The 20738-nt window shown below is 44.6% G+C and overlaps 1 protein-coding gene across 1 annotated transcript in view; it reads right to left on the minus strand.

Annotated features, from left to right (window-relative positions):
• STK32B (serine/threonine kinase 32B) overlaps positions 1 to 20738 on the minus strand; it is a 361674-nt gene that overhangs the window by 261559 nt on the left and 79377 nt on the right. The window contains exon 2 of the mRNA XM_018049721.1: positions 5190 to 5245. Within this exon, the coding sequence (XP_017905210.1) occupies positions 5190 to 5245 (56 nt within the window). The remainder of the gene's footprint in view (positions 1 to 5189; positions 5246 to 20738) is intronic.

Raw genomic sequence — 20738 nt, forward strand, 5'->3', positions numbered from 1 at the left:
TTAAAAAAAATAAAAAATAAAACATTTTAAATCTTAAAAAAAAAAAAAAAGACCCAGGTAGAATGAAAGAAAATGCATGGAAAAATATATGCCATGTAGGCTAGAATAACTATATGAATTTCAGAGAAAATAAGCTTAAAAAAAAAGATTATTAGCAGAGATAGAAAAGAACATTTCACAGTGATAAAAAGGTCAATCCATCATGAAGTCATAACAACTATAAATCTGTATGGACCTAATAACAGACCTTCAAAGTGTCAGAAGGAAAACTGACAGAATTAAAGGAAGAAGAAACAACTCTAGGATCAGAGTTGGAGATTTTGTACAACTGGCTCAGAAATGATAAAACAACTAGATTGTTACAGTCAGTGAAGACGGAGACCAAGGAAGGATGTGGTTCAGGATGGTGGTGTAGGAAGGTCCTGGACTCATCTCCTTTCATGGACACAATAAATTTACAACTACACATGGAAAAAACCCCTATGAGAATGACCTGAAAACTAGCTTAACAGCTTCTCCACAATAAAGGATAAAAAAGCCACATTGAGATGGGAAGGTGAACCAGAGATGTGATCTCACACACACACACACAAAAAACACTCCACCCCCCTAGCCTGGTGACCTGAAATTGGGAGAGGGCTCACAAACAGGAAACTTCACTCCAAAGAGCCAGGGGTTTGTGCCCACATCAGGCATCCCAACCCTTGGAACCGGCACTGGTAAGGAGAGCCTCCAAAACGTCTGTCTTTGAAACCCAGCAGGAGTTACATCTGGAAGAATATAGGGCTACAGGGAACAGAGAACTCATAAAGGGCTTGCATGACGATTCACTCGTCTTGCACCCAGTGCAAGGTTTAGGCCTAGGTTTAGAACATATGAGAAGGAGATCCATTTACTATCCTTAAAGCTCTGCTGGAGGGGCAGGAATCTGTTGGGAGTCTTCCTGGTGCCATTCTTAACCTCTCCCTTCCTAGCACCAGTGTTCTTGCCTCATCCTCATGCCGCTTCTCAGCCCTGCCAGAGCCCATAGGCACATGCAGGCCATACAGGGGATGCTCCCTGAGCATCCAGCCCTGCCGTGCAGGGGGAATTGTGTTTTGGTGCCCCACGGGTCTGAGACGATCAGAGAGACTATTCTTGGAAGGCCCCCATACTCTAGTCACTGTACAGAAAATCGACTGAGATGTAGCCCGTCTTCCTATGAAAAAAAGCCTATTTGCTGGTCTTGGAGCTTCAGCCCGAGGGACAGGCTTCCAGTTTGCCATACATTTAGAGGCTATGGAAGTGGTCTAGGGGATGTCCTCTCTGTGTATTCCCTTGAACTCACTGCAGCTCCCTGGCAACTCCCAGTGAAAGAGAAAGTTGCACCGTTGTGTCCAATTCTGTGATCCCATGGACTGTAGCCTTCCTGGCTCCTCTGTCCATGGAATTCTCCAGGCAAGAGTACTAGAGTGGGCTGCCATTTCCTTCCCCAGGGGATCTTCTAGATCCAGGGATCGAACCCAGGTCTCCTGCATTGCAGACAGATTCTTTACCAACTGAGCCTCTAGAGAAGCCCAGAAATGAGATCAAACACTCATCTGGAGCCCTGATTTTTGCAGCTGTCACCAATGAGTTACATGTAGATCATCTGGTGTGAAGGCCAGTGAGGTTTACAGTTGCCGTTCTATATTACTGTATATATTGGCATACCTTAAAATGTGTGGCCTTCAAGTCCAGCTTCTAATCAGCCTGAAACTAAGGGTAACTGAAATTCTCTGGAACACTAACAGGTCTTTGCACACCTTCAACAACTGGGAACTATGAAGAATAAGTCAGAGAGCTAAGATAATCACAAACATTTAAGAGATAATCAAGAGCTAGGGCAAGGTTAAGCAATAACCTTGATCTCCCTCATAAGGCCAGTATTTCAAGACTGGCAGAGATAGCTGCTTCACGTAATATTAGACACAAACACAGAGAGTCAAGCAAAATGAGGAGAGAAAGGAATATATTTCAAACAAAAGGAAAAGATAACTACCAGTTTAAAAATCCATAATGAAATGGAGATAAGCAGTTTAGCTGAAACAGAGTTCAAAATATTGGTCATAAAGATGCTCACTGAACTTGGGAGAATGGATAAGCAAAGACAGTACTTCACCAGAGATAGAAAATATAAGAAAGCATCAAATCAGTTCAGTTCAGTCACTCAGTCATGCCTGACTCTATGCGACCCCATAGACTGCAACACACCAGGCTTCCCTGTCCATCACCAATGCCAGGAGCTTGCTCAAACTCATGTCCATTGAGTCGGTGATGGCATGCAACCATCTTATCCTCTGTTGTTCCCTTCTCCTGCCTTCAATCTATCCCAGCATCAGGCTCTTTTCCAATGAGTCAGTTCTTCGCATCAGGTGGCCAAAGTATTGGAGTTTCAACTTCAGCATCAGTCTTTTCAATGAATATTCAGGGATGATTTCCTTTAGGATGGACTGGCTGGATCTCCTCCTGGAGATTGGCTGAGTCTCCTCCAAGGAACTCCCAAGAGTCTTCTCCAACACCACAGTTAAAAAGCATTAACTCTTTGGCACTCAGCTTTCTTAATAGTCCAATTCTCACATCCATACATGACCACTGGAAAAACAAAAGCTTTGACTAGATGGACCTTTGTTGGCAAAGTAATGTCTCTGCTTTTCAATATGCTGTCTACATTTGTCATAGCTTTTCTTCCATGAGTAAGCGTCTTTTAATTTCATGGCTGCAATCACCATCTGCAGTGATTTTGGAGCCCAGAAAAATAAAGCCTGTCACTGTTTCCACTGTTTCCCCATCTATTTGCCATGAAGTGATGGAACCAGATGCCCTGATCTTAGTTTTCTGAATGTTGAGCTTTAAGGCAGCTTTTGACTCTTTTTCACTTTCATCAAGAGGATCTTTAGTTCTTCACTTTCTGCCTTAAGGGTGGTGTCATCTGCATATTTGAGGTCATTGATATTTCTCCCAGCAATCTTGATTCCAGCTTGTGCTTCTTCCAGCCTGGCATTTCTCATGATATACTCTGCATACAGGTTAAATAAGCAGGGTGACAGTATACAGCCTTGACGTACTCCTTTCCCAATTTGGAACCAGTCTGTTGTTTCACGTCCAGTGCTAACTGTTGCTTCTTGACCTACATACAGATTTCTCAGGAGGCAGGTCAGGTGGTCTGGTATTCTCATCTCTTTAAGAATTTTCCACAGTTTGTTGTGATCCACACAGTCAAAGGCTTTGGCGTAGTCAATAAAAAGCAGAAGTAGATATTTTTGTGGAATTCTCTTGTTTTTTCGATGATCCAACAGATGTTGGCAATTTGATCTCTGGTTCCTCTGCCTTTTCTAAAACCAGCTTGAACATCTGGAAGTGTTTAAGCATTACTTTGCTAGCGTGTGAGATGAGTGCAATTGTGTGGTAGTTTGAGCATTCTTTGGCATTGCCTTTCTTTGGGATTGGGATGAAAACTGACTTTTTCCAGTCCTGTGGCCACTGCTGAGTTTTCCAAATTTGCTGGCATATTGAGTGCAGCACTTTCATAGCATCGTCTTTTAGGATTTAAAATAGTTCAACTGGAATTCCATCACTTACACTAGTTTTGTTTGTAGTGATGCTTCCTAAGGCATCAAGAAGCTTCAATAAGCCTCTTATCCTTCTCCATTAGAGGGCAGACAGAATGAAAACCACAATTACAGAAAACTAACCAATCTGATCACATGGACCACAGCCTTGTCTAACTCAATGAAACTATGAGCCATGACGTGTGTAAGGCCACCCAAGATGGACGGGTCATGGTGGAGAGTTCTGACAAAACATGGTCCACTGGAGAAGGGAATGGCAAATCACTTCAGTATTCTTTCCATGAGAACCCCATGAACAGTATGAAAAGGCTTCACTGATAATATTACCAAATGCCCAAAGGTTTAATACTTATATTTCTCAGACTCTTCCTAAAAATTGTGGAGGAGGAACATTCCCAAACTCATTTTTCAAGGTCAGCATTACCCTGATGCCAAAACCAAACAAGGATCACACAAAAAAAGAAAATTATAGGCCAATATACCTGATGAACATACCTGCAAAGAATCGTCAACAAAGTATTAGCAAACTGAATTCAACAATATATTAAAAGGATCATGCACCCTGTTCAAGTGGGATTTATTGCAGGGCTGCAAAGATGATTCAACGTCCAGATATCAATCAGCATGATATACCACATTAACAGAATGACGGCTAAAAATCACCTGATCATCTCAATAGAGGCAGAAAATGCTTTTGACAAAATTCAACATTCATTTATGATAAAAACTCTCAACAGAGTGAGTATAAAAGAAATATACTTCAATATAATAAAAGGCCATGTATGACAAACCCACAACTACCATCATACTCAAGAGTGCAGAGGTGAACATTTTTCCTTTTAGGTCAGGAACAAGACAAGAATGCCCATTCTTGCCACTTTTATTCAACATGGATTAAATCTTGAGGATATTATGCCAAATGAAATAAACCAGTCACAGAAAGATAAATACCGCATGATTCCATGTATATGTGGTATCTAAAATAGTCAAATTCATAGACGCAAGACTGGACTGCTGGTTGCCAGGGGCTAAGGGGATGAGGGAATGGGGAATTACTATCTAATGGGCATAAAGTTTCAGTCAAGCAGGATGAATAAGCTCTAGAGATCAGCAGTACAGTGTTCTCTGTATAGCCAACAATTATACAGATATTGTACACTTAAAAATTAAAGCAAGCAGATCTCATGTCAAGTCTGCTTTCCACAATAACTTTTTAAATAAAATGCCTACATTGAAGGCAAAAGCTGCTGTTGGCCATCACCTAAATTTGTGGGGGTTTTCCCACTTTCCTTATTTAGATTCTCAAAGAAGAAATAGCATTAGCAACCTTGAAATAATTACCATTGTAATTCACCTAAAGCAGGGCAGCCGTGGTAATTTAATTTTCAGAATGAAATTACAGCGTATCCAAAGGAAACTATTCAGACTTCCTTTCACATTTCAAATTTGGCAAATTCAAATCTTTCCCTCAAACAGGAAATTCCCAGCGCCCAGCAATCAATACAAAAACAAACACACAAACACGCACATAAGCATAAATCCAGTGGTCAGAACTTTTATATTTCATTGATGAAAACTTTAAAAACCCACCATTCTTACCTTTCCAAAACTGCCTTTACCAATGGCCCGCAGAATCTGAAAATGGTCAAAGCTGACTGTAAAAGAAAAAGAGAGGAACAAGTTAGACATGTCAATCCTTGCATTGACTCTTAAAATGTCTTCGCCTGAATATCTAACCGTTTGTTTCCAGTGGCTCCTGGTTTACTGCATCGCTTGCCGTAACAGCACTCCACCACTGAATGGCTGCTTTGCATTTTCCACCCCCACAGCCCCAACACATATATTTGGCAATTAACACTTCCCCAGTGTATATAAAGGAGGACAGACATCTTTTGGGCCAGAGGGAAGGGATAACAGAGGAAAACTTGGATACTTGGATTACCATATTCTTGTACCCTGGTCCCTTTGGCAAGATGACTTTACTTCTCATCTCTGTCTTGTCCACCAAGCACTATTACCTTACACATTCAGACATCAGCTCACTTGTCTCAGTGTCCAAGGACGAATCCTGCCCCCATTATGAAACCTCTGGACCACCAAGTGACATGACTACATCGTGGTCTTTTCCTGCTCGCGTATCTCACCTCTGATATCATGAGCCAGACGGAGGAGGACAATGATTTCAAACCCTGCACTGCCCTGTCTCCAACCCGCTCCAGTATTCTTGCCTGGAGAATCCCACAGACAGAGGAGCCTGGCGGGCTCTATTCCATAGGGTCATAAAGAGTCGGACATGACCAAAGCAACTTAGCAAGCATTGCCCTGTCTCGTGTCTCTCTTTCACCGTGTTTCTGGATGGGGCTCCCCATTCTTGCTGTCTATTGTCTTATTCCAGTATGGCTTATACCTCATCCCCATAGCACAACATCAGCAAAGGATGGCCATACCACCCGAACCAATGGACAGCTTTCTGTCCCCCTTTTACTTGGCCACTCTCTCCCTTTTGAAACATCTGCTTGTCTTCTCTGGAAGTACACCTTCTCAACATTCCATGTCATGCACCAGTTCTTCTGCACGTTCATCCTTTACCTCCCATCCATTACACACTGGATTCCATCAAACCTCCATCCTCCAGCCTTCATCCCCTCACTGGCTCCAAGGGCTTCCATCACCCCCTAACGGCCAATGACTTTCCAGGCTGTGTGTACAGATTGATGCCAACCCCACAGTGACTCCTGGAGGCTTGGGAGTCACCCTGAACCATTTCAAAGGATCCAAAACAAAACCTAGGAGAGGGTGTGGAGAAAAGGGAACCCTCCTACACTGTTGGTGTGAATGCAGATTGGTGCAGCCACTATGGAGGTCAGTGTGGAGATTTCTCAAAAGACTAAAAATAGAGTTGTCATATGATCCATCAACTCCACTCTTGGGCATATATCCAGAAAAACTATATTCAAAAGGATACATGCACCCTAGTGTCCACAGCAGAACTGTTTACAATGCCCAAGACATGGAAGCAATCTAAATGTCCATCAACAAATGAATGGATAAAGAAGATATGGTACATATAATACCATGAAATATTACTCAGCCATTTTTAAAAAGCAAAATAATTCCATCTGCAGCAACATGGATGACCTTGAGGTCATAAGAAGTAACTCAGATGAAGAAAGACAAATGTCATAAGCTATTCACTTATGTGTATTCCCTTTGGGATTAACAGATACACACTACTATATATAAAATAGATAAACAACAAGAACCTACTGTATTACACAGGGAACTATATTCAGTATCTTGTAATAACCTCTAATAGAAAATTATATATATATATATATATATATATATACACACATACACACACATATATATGGACTGGTGGTTGCCAAGGGGGAGGCAGGTGAGAGGGATGGATTTGGAGTTTGGGATTGCTGCTGCTGCTAAGTCACTTCAGTCATGTCCGACTCTGTGCGACCCCATAGATGGCAGCCCACCAGGCTCCCCCGTCCCTGGGATTCTCCAGGCAAGAACACTGGAGTGGGTTGCCATTTCCTTCTCCAATGCATGAAAGTGAAAAGTGAAAGTGAAGTCGCTCAGTCGTGTCCAACCCTCAACGACCCCATGGACTGCAGCCTTCCAGGCTCCTCTGTTCATGGGATTTTCTAGGCAAGAGTACTGGAGTGGGGTGCCATTGCCTTCTCCGTGAGTTTGGGATTAGCAGATGCAAACTAGTGTAGAGAGGACTGATAAACAGCCAGGTCCTACTGTAGAGCACAGGGAACTATATTCAGTATCCTGTGATAAACCATAGTGGGAAAGAATATGAAAAAGAATGTGTGTGCATATATATGGCTGAATATAAAACTGAATCACATTGCTACACACCTGAAACTAACACAATATTGTAACTCAACCATTTGTCGTTGTTGTTCAGTCACTAAGTCATGTCCAGCTCTTTACGGTCCCTTGGACTGTAGCATGCCAGGCTATCTGTCCTCCACTATCCCTCCATTGTCCTCCACTATCTCCTGGAGTTTGCTCAGATTCATGTCCATTCAGTAAGTGATGCTATCTAACCACTGCATCCTCTGATAATCCTAAAGGAAGTCAACCCTGAATATTCATTGGAAGGACAGATGCTGAAGCTGAAGCTCCAAATAAAAAGAAAGAAAGCAGGCCTAGGTTGAGTGGTTCAACATTCATTTGACCTCATAAGCTCAAAGCCTGGAACTCATCCCTGAATCCTCTCTTTCTCAGCTCCACACCTAATCCTTCACTAGGTGAAGTCCATTTCACCTCTTCAGTGTCTCTCCCATCTGTCTACCCTATGGTCACCCTCTGGTCTAACCCACAGCGTTTCTTGCCTGGACAAACCACAGTGGTCTTCCAACATCCTCTCTCGGGAAGGGGGTCTTGCTCATCCTCTGCTTATACTCCTCCAAAGCCCCCCTCCATTGCTTTCAGAGAAAGGGGAAAAATCCTCCCCGTGGCCACGAGACTACACAGTTGGGTCCTGCCACTTCTGTTTCACCACCCATCCCCATCCCCACACCCACTGAGCTCCAGACACGAGAGCTTTCTTTCTGTGCTCTCTGAGCAGCCATTCCCTATGGCGTTAATGCTCTTTTCTGGGCCCTACGCTTGTTAATTCTGCTTCCTCTTCATTCTTCCACATCCAGAGAAGGCTGCCCTCACCCTCCAGCGTCTGCTCTCTTTGTTATACAGTCTCACAGCATCCTGGGACTTTCCTCCAAAAGTCATCACTCTATATTATTTTTTTAATGTATTTATTTGTGGGCTGCACCACACAGCTTGTGGGATCTCAGTTCCAAGATCAGGGATTGAACTGGGGCCACAGCAGTGAAATCCCTGAAAAGAGAAAAAGTAGAATAGATAGACTGACTGACTCTTTTTTTTTCTGGCCATGCTGCAGGGCATAAGGGCTTCCCTGGTGGCTCAGACAGCAAAGCATCCGCCTGCAATGCGGGAGACCTGGGTTTGATCCCTGGGTCGGGAAGATCCCCTGGAGAAGGGAATGGCAACCCACTCCAGTACTCTTGCCTGGAAAATTCCACGGACGGAGGAGCCTGGTAGGCTACAGTCCATGGGGTCGCAAAGAGTCAGACCCGACTGAGCGACTTCACTTTCATGCTGCAGGGCATGCAAGATCTCAGTCTCAGCCAGGGATTGAGCCCTCGCTCCCTGCAGCAGAAGCTCAGAGTCGTTAACCACTAGACCACCAAGGAAGTCCCACTGTGTATTACTTTACACGCACCTGATTAAGATCACTGATCTAGCATTAGACTCCAAGTTCCATGAGGTCAAAGGCCATGTTTGTTTTTCTACGGTGTCCCCACAGCTAGTAGGGCATTAGAACACAGTCATATTTAACAAATATTCACCAATTAAAGAGATAATTGAAAGCAGATCTCCATATTCATGGTGCCAAATGCAATCCCTAGTACATAATGAGCGTTTGGTAAATATTTCTGAATTAGATTGAATTACAGCCAGTTTCCAATAACTAGGAAAGACATGCTATTTACAAAAGATGAAGTGAACTGATTAGTTCACTACATTATGGGGGCAAGGATGGGAGGAGGTGAATGAATACAATTAGCTCCCTGTGTATTCAACTTAATACCATGGAGGATAATTATGTTGAATTGTGTCCCTGCCAAGCCAAAAGTCAGAATTCAGTGTGCCATCTAACACCTAACATGTTTAGTATAGAGAGACAAGGTTAATGCTTAACTTAGCAAAACATGGGTTCTTTGACCTAGATTGGCTTCCTTTGTAAATAACTTGCCAGGAAAATAAATTCTTATTTTTTCCTCTTCCCCACTCACCAGAGCTCAAGGGAAGAGAGAAAAGTGAGGAACTTGGCCTGCACGTGTGATGTGACCAGCAGTGAGCTGGGAAATGTACATATATTATCAAGTGCTCCCAAGGCCCCAGGAGGTATTTGCCACCTGCCCCCAGTTAGCAATAAACCTGCCCGCTTCCCTGAAGGCTCCACACTGCTTTGTGCTGCCATGTGTGTGCTGTTACTTCACCTGCTTGCAAAGCCATTCTCCCAACACTCTTCATTTCAAGGAACACTCCTACCTGGCCTTCGACACACAACACATGCTCATGAAAGAAAGAAAAGTGACTTGTTCTCCACTCTCAACAAATCACTTTCTTCTTAGTGCAATCTCAGAACCTCCTGCAGACATCTGTCCAGGGATCAGGAAACCCCAGCCTCAAGTCAGACTGCTTAGGTCCATAACTCAACTCTGCCAAATGACCTTGGATGACTTGTCCTCTATGTGTCTCACTTACCCCATCTGTAAAATGGGACCAACAGTGCCTACCTTCCATAAGAGCATAGAGTAGTGCCTGGCACACAGCAACTTCCCTACAAGACTTAGCTGTTTGTGCTGGGGATGAGGAACAATCCTGCTCTGCTGGGTTCTCCCAGGAGGGATATTTCACTGGACATTTGTGGCCTCTGGCCCCATCAAAGGTGGTGGGAGTTGTCCAGCAGTAAACTGGAAAAGGAATTGCACTGGTGCATTTCTGCTTGCCCTGTGCTCTCTCTGGAATGGCTAACTTTGGGAAGTAAGGCTTCCCTCTGTTGCTTCTTGTCAGAAGCGTTTCAGAGCCAGGCATCATGTAAGGGAGTTCTACAGGGTACTGAGTCGATGCTAAACAGGTGGGTGAGCTTGGCTAATGCTGGGCTTCAGAATCAGGGGGTCCTTGCTGCTGCCCTCCTGGGTCCCATTCCTCAATCCCATCTAGATCCCTTCTAGAGGTAAGGCTTGGTTCTCCACTGGCCTCCTCTTTTGTCTTGAAAATAAATGGAAGGAGCTTTAATTAATGATGAGCAACCCGGCAAATGCCTAAAACTACTACTTCCCTGGTGGCTCAGACGGTAAAGAATCTGCCTGTAATGCAGGAGACTTGGGTTCAACCCCTGGGTCGGGAAGATCCCTTGGAGAAGGAAATGGCAACCCACTCCAGTATTCTTGCCTCGAGAATTCCATGGACAGAGGAGGCTGGCGGGCTACAGTCCAAGGGGCTGCAAAGTCAGACCTGACAAAGCGACTAACAGACTGCTTTAGAAATCAGCATCATAATATTGCAAATAAGCTCACTCATCCACATCCTCATGAAGCGTGTACTCATGGGTGTGGCAGTGGGGATCTAACATAAGGTGCAGGGCAAATAGGTACCTATTTCATGTTTATTTGCTTACTGGTCTAGATTGGATTTAACTGATTGAGCATATGACCTGGGTTTTCCATTTATTTGGCAACGCTCTGACCTGATATACATATACTTACATAAAAGTGACTCCATGTATACACTGTGAATAAGGGAAGGGTTACACTTGGCTGATAAGCAGATTGAAATGGTTGTAATCAGTGAGTCCCAAGCCAAAGATGGATCCTAGAAATTGCATTCTCACCTAGGGCTGTTGGCCCAGAGCAAGAGGAGTTGGATGGTGGGTGTGAGAGGGGTGATAAGTGGGTTTCTCAGGGTGACAATCTTGTCCTGGTTTGCCCAGAACTTCCCTGGTCCTAGCACTGAAGGCCCTGCATCCCTGGGAACCCTGCAGTCCTGGGAAAACTGAAAGAGCTGATGACCTATAGGTTTCTAGATCATCAGACTGTCCCACCTGAAGCAGTCATGAGCACTGCCAGAGTTGGCCAGGGGAACGAGCAGGTGAATTCTTGAAAAGCAGTGTCTGTTTGGACTTTCCAACACTCAGAAAGGACTAGAGTTGCCAAGGGTAACGCTGTAATAAGTGCACTGTGAAAGCAGAAATAGATAGCACTTTGCCAGCCAGAGGCAAAGCCAAGAGGTGCCACTGACCTCACCTAAAAACACAATCGCAGAGACACCTGCCTGGAGGGCTGTCACATGGATGATGAAATGACCCAGGGGCCATGAAGTAACGAGGTGCCTGCCCTGCCAGGCCCAACTTGCCCTTTCTCTTTGACCAGGAAGCCTCAGGTCTGTTAGGGAGCAGTGTGGCTAGCCCCAAGCAGTGAATCACAGTTGATTGAATCCAGTGAGTTCATCAAGATTCCCTGGAGGCTTGTTAAGATAGATCATGGGCCCCCCTCTGAATTTCTGGGCAGGGGCCAGAGACATTGCACTTCCCAAGTTGAAAGTTCTTAGATGATGCTGACTGTCCACTGGACACTTCTGTTCCCTATAGTCCTAGACACTCATGTAGCTGACGGTGACTTCATGACAGGTCCAGTCAATGAGATCTAAGCCTATTACCAGTGGTATTCCTGGAAAAGCATATTTTCCTGATGAAAAGGGACAGTTATAGCTGGAGTGGTTCTTGAACCTGCCCACTCTTCCTCCATGAATAAGGATAGGATGTCTGGAGCTATGGCAGCCATCTTGTAACTATGAGACAACAAACACAAGCAGAAGGCCAAGATATGGACACAGAAGCCACTCCTATTTTGAGCTTCTGAAGCTATTTGAAGTCCACCTACCTCTGGACTTATATTAGAAAAAAATACAAAACTGTCTTATTTGTTCAAGTCAATATGAGTCAGATTTGCTACTACTAGAAGCCAGAAGCATTCTTCTCTAATATACAAAGACAGTCACACAGTAGGAGCTTAGTAAATGCTATTTTATTGTTGAATTTCCAGCCTCATTGTGATTTTTCTGAATGGCAGAAGAACAACCGTTGTTTGGAGTATAAACAGAGGGGCCAAACTACCTGAATTTGAATTCTGGCTCCATCATGCACCAGCTGGGTGACCTTGGCAAAGTCACTTAACCTCTCTGTGTCTCAGTCTCTTCATTACAAAATGAGTCAACTAAAATACCCATCTAGGGTTGTCACTGGCTTCTTTGCAGGTGGCGCTAGTGGTAAAGAATGTGGCTGTCAATGCAGGAGATGAGAGATGCAAGTGTGATCCCTGCATTGGGAAGATCCCCTAGAGAAGGAAATAGCAACCCACTCCAGTATTCTTGCCTAGAAAATTCTATGGACAGAGGAACCTGGTAGGCTACAGTCCACGGGGTCACAAAGAGTTGGACACAACTAAGCACACACGCACACATGCGCACACACCCTCACACATGCACACACACGCGCACACACACACGCACACAAACCGGGTTGTCATTAATATTGAATGAATCAGTGGAGGTAAAGTATTTAGAATAATGCTGGGTCAGAAGTAATGCCTATTGATATTAAGTATCATTATCATTATTATTCTGTATCACTAGTTTTTCCCCACTTTTCACCTTTATGACACAACACTAGTTTGATTAACTCATGACCAAACACTGCAGGGGTGATAAAGCAAGAACTGTATTAGTGCCTATTAACTACTGATGGTAATAATCACACTGAGTAAATTTGGTTGTTCTATCTTATGAGCCAGCGGGTTCTTTTCTCATTTCTATCAGCCCAATTATTTCTAATTAATTTCATAGCACTCTTTCAACAGGCAATATTCATGAAGAAGCTTATTCTGAGAGCCAAGTGTGAATTTTTTAAGATGGCTAGTTACTCTTTAAATAATCGCTAATGGTAAGTAAACCCCAAGCAATATCCTATAAAAATACATCAAGAAAAGACAGTGAGTAAATGTCCCCTTTTCTGTCTCCCTAAAAAGCTGAAACTCTGGAGTTCATTCCTTTTACCAGCGCACTTGGGCTGATCATGTATGTGTAGGAAATTTCACTCCCTATGTCAGTGATGATTTCTGACATCATTTTAAAAATTGAAGATCTGCCAGAACGGGCTCTATGATGTCCCTTGACAACAGGACAACAGTCTTCTCTGAGTCACCACTATCCATGCCTGCCCAGTTTAGGCATCTCTGTTTCCTGCCTGATCCCATCAGTATTTGAGGTTTTGGTCACTGGACTGTACTAGAAAAGAACCTATCAGATGGGGGAGATGGTAAGGTGCAGAGGTTGAAGGGAGGGCTTGATGTTCCTCACTGCTAGCTTTAAACCTAAACCCACCATTTTTGCCATTGTGAACCTGAGGAAATAAATTAACTTCCCCAGCCTCAATTTTCCCATCAGGAAGATGGGGGTAGCGACACCTACCTCCCCAAGTCAGGGTGAGGGCCATAGGCAGTGAAAGCTGAAGGCTGAGTCTATAAATGGAGGCCACAGTGAACAGTATCAACACAAACCCTACAGCAGCTGTGAACCCTGAGCCTGGCCACTTAGCATCTCACAATCTGTTTATTCACCTCTCAAATAGGGTCATCTTTCAGTTCAGTCACTCAGTCGTGTCCGACTCTTTGTGAGCCCATGGACTGCAGCACGCCAGGCTTCCCTTCCATCACCAACTCCCAGAGCTTGCTCAAACTCACATCCATCGAGTCAGTGACACCATCCATCCATCTCATCCTCTGTCATCCCCTTCCTCCTCCTGCCTTCAATCTTTCCCAGCATCAGGGTCTTTCCCAATGAATCAGTTCTTCGCATCAGGTGGCCAAAGTATTCGAGTTTCAGCTTCAGCATCAGTCCTTCCAATGAATATTCAGGACTGATTTCCTTTAGGATGGACTGGCTGGATCTCCTTGCAGTCCAAGGGACTCTCATGAGTCTTCTCCAGCACCACAGTTCAAAAGCATCAATTCTTCAGTGCTCAGTTTTCTTTATAGTCCAAACTCAGTTTTCTCTCACATCCATTCATGACTACTGGAAAAACCATAGCTTTGACTAAACGGACCTTTGCTGGCCAAGTAATGTCTCTGCTTTTTAATATGCTGTCTAGGTTGGTCATACCCCACTCCAGTACTCTTGCCTGGAAAATCCCATGGACGGAGGAGCCTGGTAGGCTGCAGTCCATGGGGTCACTGAGAGTTGGACACAACTCAGTGACTTCACTTTCACTTTTCACTTTCATGCATTGGAGAAGGAAATGCAACCCACTCCAGTGTTCTTGCCTGGAGAATCCAAGGGACAGCGGAGCCTGGTGGGCTGCCGTCTATGGGGTCACACAGAGTCAGACACGACTGAAGCAACTTAGCAGCAGCAGCAGGTTGGTCATAGCTTTTCTTCCAAGGAGCAAGCGTCTTTTAATTTCATGGCTGCAGTCATCATCTGCAATGATTCTGGGTCATCTCTGGGGGCCTATTATTCTGCTGACCCCACCAGAGAGAGGCATAAACAGTGACTATGTTGGGAGGAGAACAGGTGGTTCAGGGCAGGCCTTTAAAAGGAGAGAACAATCGAGCAGATCCTCGAAAAAGGCCATGCAAATATCCAGGGGATGGTTACTGCAGGCAGAGTGAATAGCAAGTGCTGAGGCCCTCTGCAGGAATATGCATGGCGCTCAGCAAGAACAGCAGGCAGGCAAGGATGGCTGGAGTGCAGCTGGAGAGGGAGAGTAAGCAGGAGGCCTGGGGTCTGAAGGGCGGTCAGGAGCTGGCCACACAGGGGCAGGGTAAGAGCGCTAGGAGATTTTTTCTAAACATGGTGGGAAAGCACTAGAGAGTCCTGAGTAAAGAAAATAAAAAACTACAATTGGATGATGCTGGTTTAAGCTATTTGGATATAAGCATATTTAGGTGTGATCTCAGGGAAACATAACAGCCACATGATTGTAATTAAGGATGTGGAATCCCAGCACAATTATGTTATAGTTGGCTAAATAAATTAATCAGAAAAGATGAAGCAGGCACAAGGATTTGGGGGCCAGTAAAACTTCTCTGTGCGATACCGTAATAATGGTACAAGTCATGATACATTTGTCCAAGTTCACAGAATGTGCAACAAGAGTGAACCCTAATGAAGACTATGGACTTTGGGTGACACTGATGTGTAAGTTTCATTGGTTCACTGCTTGTAACAAAAGTATGGCTATGGTGGGGGAGGTGATAATGAGGGAGGCTGTGCATGGGAGGTGGCAGAGACATATGGGAAGTCTCTGTACCTTCCCCTCAATTTTGCTACAAACCTTGAAAGGCTCTAAAAGAAAACAGTCTCAAATTTAAAAAAAAAAAAAGAGGGTGACCAGCCAGCAGCCCAGGAAAGGGAGAAGCAACGTAAGCATGTAGCAGAGTTGGTCTAGTCTGTCCACATGGGGGAAGCAGGGACAGGGCAGTCTCGTTATGAAATTCAGGTCTCCTCTCACATCTGTGATGCCTTGCTTATCCTGATGGGAGGAGGGGGCCTCAGAGGTGACAGGACTCTGCTCACAAGGAGTTCAGGCCTAGCAGGGAACACGGCTGGATTCTGCAGACACCTAAGCAGGCACCTAAGCTGATGCAGTAGCTGTTAGGACTAAGGTCATGGAGAGGGACTCCCTCCATCTGGTGGGGACAGCCAGGGAAAATTCTGAAAAGCAGAAAACCTTGAGTGTGGGTTTGAGGAATAACAAGAGTTCTTCAGGGGGTGAGGATAAGAAGTAGGGATTCCAAGAAAAGTTACAAGGAAAACAAACACCCAGAGGCATGAAACAGCAGGATGAGTTCTTGGAACAGGAGGACTGGATTATGAGTGTAAAGGCATGAGTAGGGTGGGGATGAAAGCAGGAGAAGATGGGGACAGCAGGCAATGAGATGGCTGGGTGGCATCACCAACTCAATGGACATGAGTTTGAGCAAGTTCCGGGAGATGGTGAAGGACAGGGAAGCCTGGCGTGCTGCAGTCTGTGGGGTCACAGAGAGTCAGATATGATTGAGCGACTGAACAACAACGGGGTGGGGTTAGGAGGGTTAACCCACCAGATCACTAAACATCTCTTCAGGGTAAGGATGCATCTGGCCTCCACAGGGGCTTTTTAGGAAAAGCACTGCCCAAGGGGATCCTGTACCTTTATTTGTCAAGCCACTGAGTCCCTGGGATTCAGCCTCTTTCTGGTAGAATCAGAGCTCTGATTCTGGTAGAGTAGAACCAGCTGTGGGACAGGAAGGCTTTAGTTATTTCCAGCTGTGCAACCCTGGACAAAAAGTGATGTCTGTGCCAGATCTCACACAATGATTCAAAGAGAAATCTTGTATGACTTGGTTGTTGTTGTTCAGTCCCTAAGTCGTGTCCTTCTTTGTGATCACATGGACTACTGAACACCAGGCTCCTCTGTCCTTCACGATCTCTTGGAGTTTGCTCAGACTCATGTCCATTGAGTCAGTGATGCTGGTCCATTGAGTCAGTGATGCCATCCAACTGTCTCATCCTCTGTTAATCTCTTCTCCTTCTGCTTTCAATCTTCCACAGCATCAGGGTCTTTTCTGATGAGTTAGCTCTATCACATCAGGTGGCCAAAGTACTGGAGTTTCAGCTTCAGCATCAGTCCTTCCAATGAATATTCAGGGTTGATTTCCGTTAGAATTGACTAGTTTGATCTCCTTGCAGTCCAAGGGACTCTCAAGAGTCTTCTCCAACACCACAGTTCAAAAGCATTAATTCTTCAGCGCTCAGCTTTGTTTATGGTTCAGCTCTGATATATGTACATGACTACTGGAAAAACCATAGCTTTGACTATATAGACCTAGAGCACGACCATTTCTCCTGGAAACCAAGCTCTCAATTTCCTGATTTCTGACAAAGGAGCAAAAACAGTTTAATGGAGGAAGGACAGTGTTTCAATAAGTGGCACTGGAACAACTGGACACCCATGGGCAAGGAAATGACCCTCGACCCAAGTCAAGGCTAGAGTCTTTGGCAGGGGGCAGGGTCAGTTCACTGATGAACTGACTGGGAACAGGAGACAGCCCTACTGTGAGGTCTGAGGAAGAGCTCGCACTGCCTGGACATAGATCTGCAGACACTTTGTTTTTGTTTTTTGTTTTTTTTTTAGTTTTTTATTTTTAAAATTTTAAAATCTTTAATTTTTACATGCGTTCCCAACCATGAACCCCCCTCCCACCTCCCTCCCCATAACATCTCTCTGGGTCATCCCCATGCACCAGCCCCAAGCATGCTGTATCCTGCGTCAGACATAGACTGGCAATTCAATTCTTACATGATAGTATACATGTTAGAATGCCATTCTCCCAAATCATCCCACCCTCTCCCTCTCCGTGTCCAAAAGTCCATTATACATATCTGTGTCTTTTTTCCTGTCTTGCATACAGGGTCGTCATTGCCATCTTAGAAGTTGAAAAGTTTGGGACAAGGATTTAAAGGGCTGCTGCTTTCACTGTGAAAGAGAAATCAGACTCCTTGATGAAGGCAAATAGGGATGATGGACATAGAAGTTCAAGAGAAGGTAAGAGAAAGAAAGAAAGCCAGGGATGGCACCCTGGATGGCCCCAGAACCCAAACAGACCCATGTGGCCCAACAGCTTCAGAAAAGCCACATTGGGCCAGGCAGCAGGACAGTCAGCTCAGCACCTGCCTTGGTCCCAGGCCTGCCCATCACTCTTGCCTGCCATCAAATGCTGCTACAGCAGCCCCCACCCCCAATGACCTCTACCTCTAGCAAGGTCCTCCAACTCTGGATTCTCACATCTGACCTTCAGAGTTTAGGGGCAGAAGCCCATCCCACATACCTCCAAGCCCCCAGTATCCAGCACAGGGCCTGTTCTATTCACAGAGGAAGGGCCTGTATTGGTTTTCCATGCTGTGTAATATCACATTTATAGCAGCTTAAGATAACATCCACTCATTAGCCCACAGCTCTGCAGTTCAGAAATCTGAGTGAAAGCAAGTAGGTTCTCTGCTTCGGGTCTCACAAGGCCAAAATGAAGGTGCTGGCCATGCTGTTCTTATTGGAACTTCTGGGGGAAGAATCAGCATCCTAACTCATCAAGGTTGTTGGCAGGATTCAGTTCCTCATGGTTGTAGGACGGTGGTCCCGTCTCTTTCCTGGCTGTGAACTGGGAGTTTTCTAAGCATCTGGGAGCTCCTAATATCACCTCAAATGCTTCTTACACACCTGCCCTCCTTTACTGTCCTTTCTGTAACCAGTTGGAGAAATCCGTCTGCTTTTAGGGGGCTCCTATGATTAGGTTTGATGCACTTAGATAAGCTCCTTCTCGCAGTACATGGCACACTCACAGGAGTGGAGTGGGGGCCAGGATGCTTTGTGGGGCCATCTTAAAACTCTGCCTCCTACAGGGCCAAATAAATGATGAGTTCATTGCTGTGAACTGCTAAAGACTGGGGATGGCCCCTAAAATACACACACATGTACACACACACACACACACACACCCATACATGCATGTGGGGACACACACACAATTTTTTCCCTTACTAGCCTAATGCAAAACAGAATAATGAGATGAGCAGCCTCACTGAAATGCTTTATACCATGGCTTGTGGCATCCCTTTGGGGTTAAGAAGATCTGTTTCTTTTGTATTTCCTTCCTGACCTTCATGGAGATCTGATTCTATTTTAGGCCCTGGGGCAGAACAAACCAAACTGGGTCCCAGTCATCCAGGCTCTGCCCAAGTGGAGGAAAGCCCTGGAGGTGTGGGGGGCAGGGGGGTTGGGCAGAGAGGCCACTGGTCACCCTTTCTGATGGCTCCAGAGCTCAGAAAGCACTGATGGCTTTTAAGGACAGTTGGGATTATACAGCTCTTGGCAACCACAGTGAAATCTTTTGCTGCCTGGATATCTGAGGAGCTCAAAGATTTTAGGATGTTTTCTCTGTGAGAGAGCCAGATTCCATAATTCAAAGAAGGGTTTGCTTTACAATACTGTATTGGTTTTGCCATACATTGACATGAATCCACCATGGGTGTAAAGTAAAATAAAGTAAAAATAAAAAAAAAAAAAAAGAAGAAGGGTTTGATTTCTGAGTGGATGGGCTAAACAGAAGCTCCCCGGCCTACGGACTGGAGGGATAATAACATTTTGGCAGAAGCATGGCATAAGAGAACACCTTCTTGAGGAGGCAAAGTGTGGGTTTACCTTATCTGTCTCCTCCCCACTCCTGGGAAAATTAAACAAGATCACACACAGAAAGGTTTAAGACCAGAGCCCAACACATACTAGGTGATCAATAAATGGTAGCAGGATGATGGGGATGATGACATGACTGATGTTATGGGCTGAACTAGCTGTGAAAAGAAGGGAAGTAAAAGCAAAGGAGAAAAGACAAGATATACCCAGCTGAATGCAGAGTTCTAAAGAATAGCAAGGAGAGATAAGAATGCCTTCCTCAGCAATCAATGCAAAGAAATAGAGGAAACAATAGAATGGGAAAGACTAGAGATCTCTTTAAGAAAATTAGAGATAACAAGAGAACATTTCATGCAAAGATGGGCTCAATAAAGGACAGAAATGGTAGGGACCTAACAGAAGCAGAAGATATTAAGAAGAGGTGGCAAGAATACACAGAAGAACTATAGAAAAAACATCTTCATGACCCAGATAATCACGGTGATGTGATCACTCATCTAGAGCCAGACATGCTGGAATGTGAAGTCAAGTGGGCCTTAGGAAGCATCACTACAAACAAAGCTAGTGGAGGTGATGGAATTCCAGTTGAGCTATTTCAAATCCTGAAAGATGATGCTGTGAAAGTGTTCCACTCAATATGCCAGCAAATTTAGAAAACTCAGCAGAGGCCACAGGAATGGAAAAGGTCAGTTTTCATTCCAATCCCAAAGAAAGGCAATGCAAAAGAATGCTCAAACTACTGTACAACTGCACTCACCTCACACGCCAGTAAAGTAATGCTTAAAATTCTCCAAGCCAGGCTTCAGCAATACATGAACCATGAACTTCCAGATGTTCAAGCTGGTTTTAGAAAAGGCAGAGGAACCAGAGATCAAATTGCCAACATCTGCTGGATCATGGAAGAAGCAAGAGAGTTCCAGAAAAAATCTATTTCTTCTTTATTGACTATGCCAAAGCCTTTGACTATGTGGATCACAATAAACTGTGGAAATTTTTTAAAGAGATGGGAATACCAGACCACCTGACCTGCCTCTTGAGAAACCTATATGCAGGTCAGGAAGCAACAGCTAGAACTGGACATGGAAAAATAGACTGGTTCCAAATAGGAAAAGAAGTATGTCAAGGCTGTATATTGTTACCCTGCTTATTTAACTTATGTGCAGAGTACATCATGAGAAACACTGGCCTGGAGGAAGCACAAGCTGGAATCAAGATTGCCAGAAGAAATATCAATAACCTCAGATTGGCAGATGACACCACCCTTATGGCAGAAAGTGAAGAGGAACTAAAGAGCCTCTTGATGA

The sequence above is a fragment of the Capra hircus genome, chromosome 6 (assembly GCF_001704415.2).
Source record: "Capra hircus breed San Clemente chromosome 6, ASM170441v1, whole genome shotgun sequence".
Lineage (NCBI taxonomy): Eukaryota > Metazoa > Chordata > Mammalia > Artiodactyla > Bovidae > Capra > Capra hircus.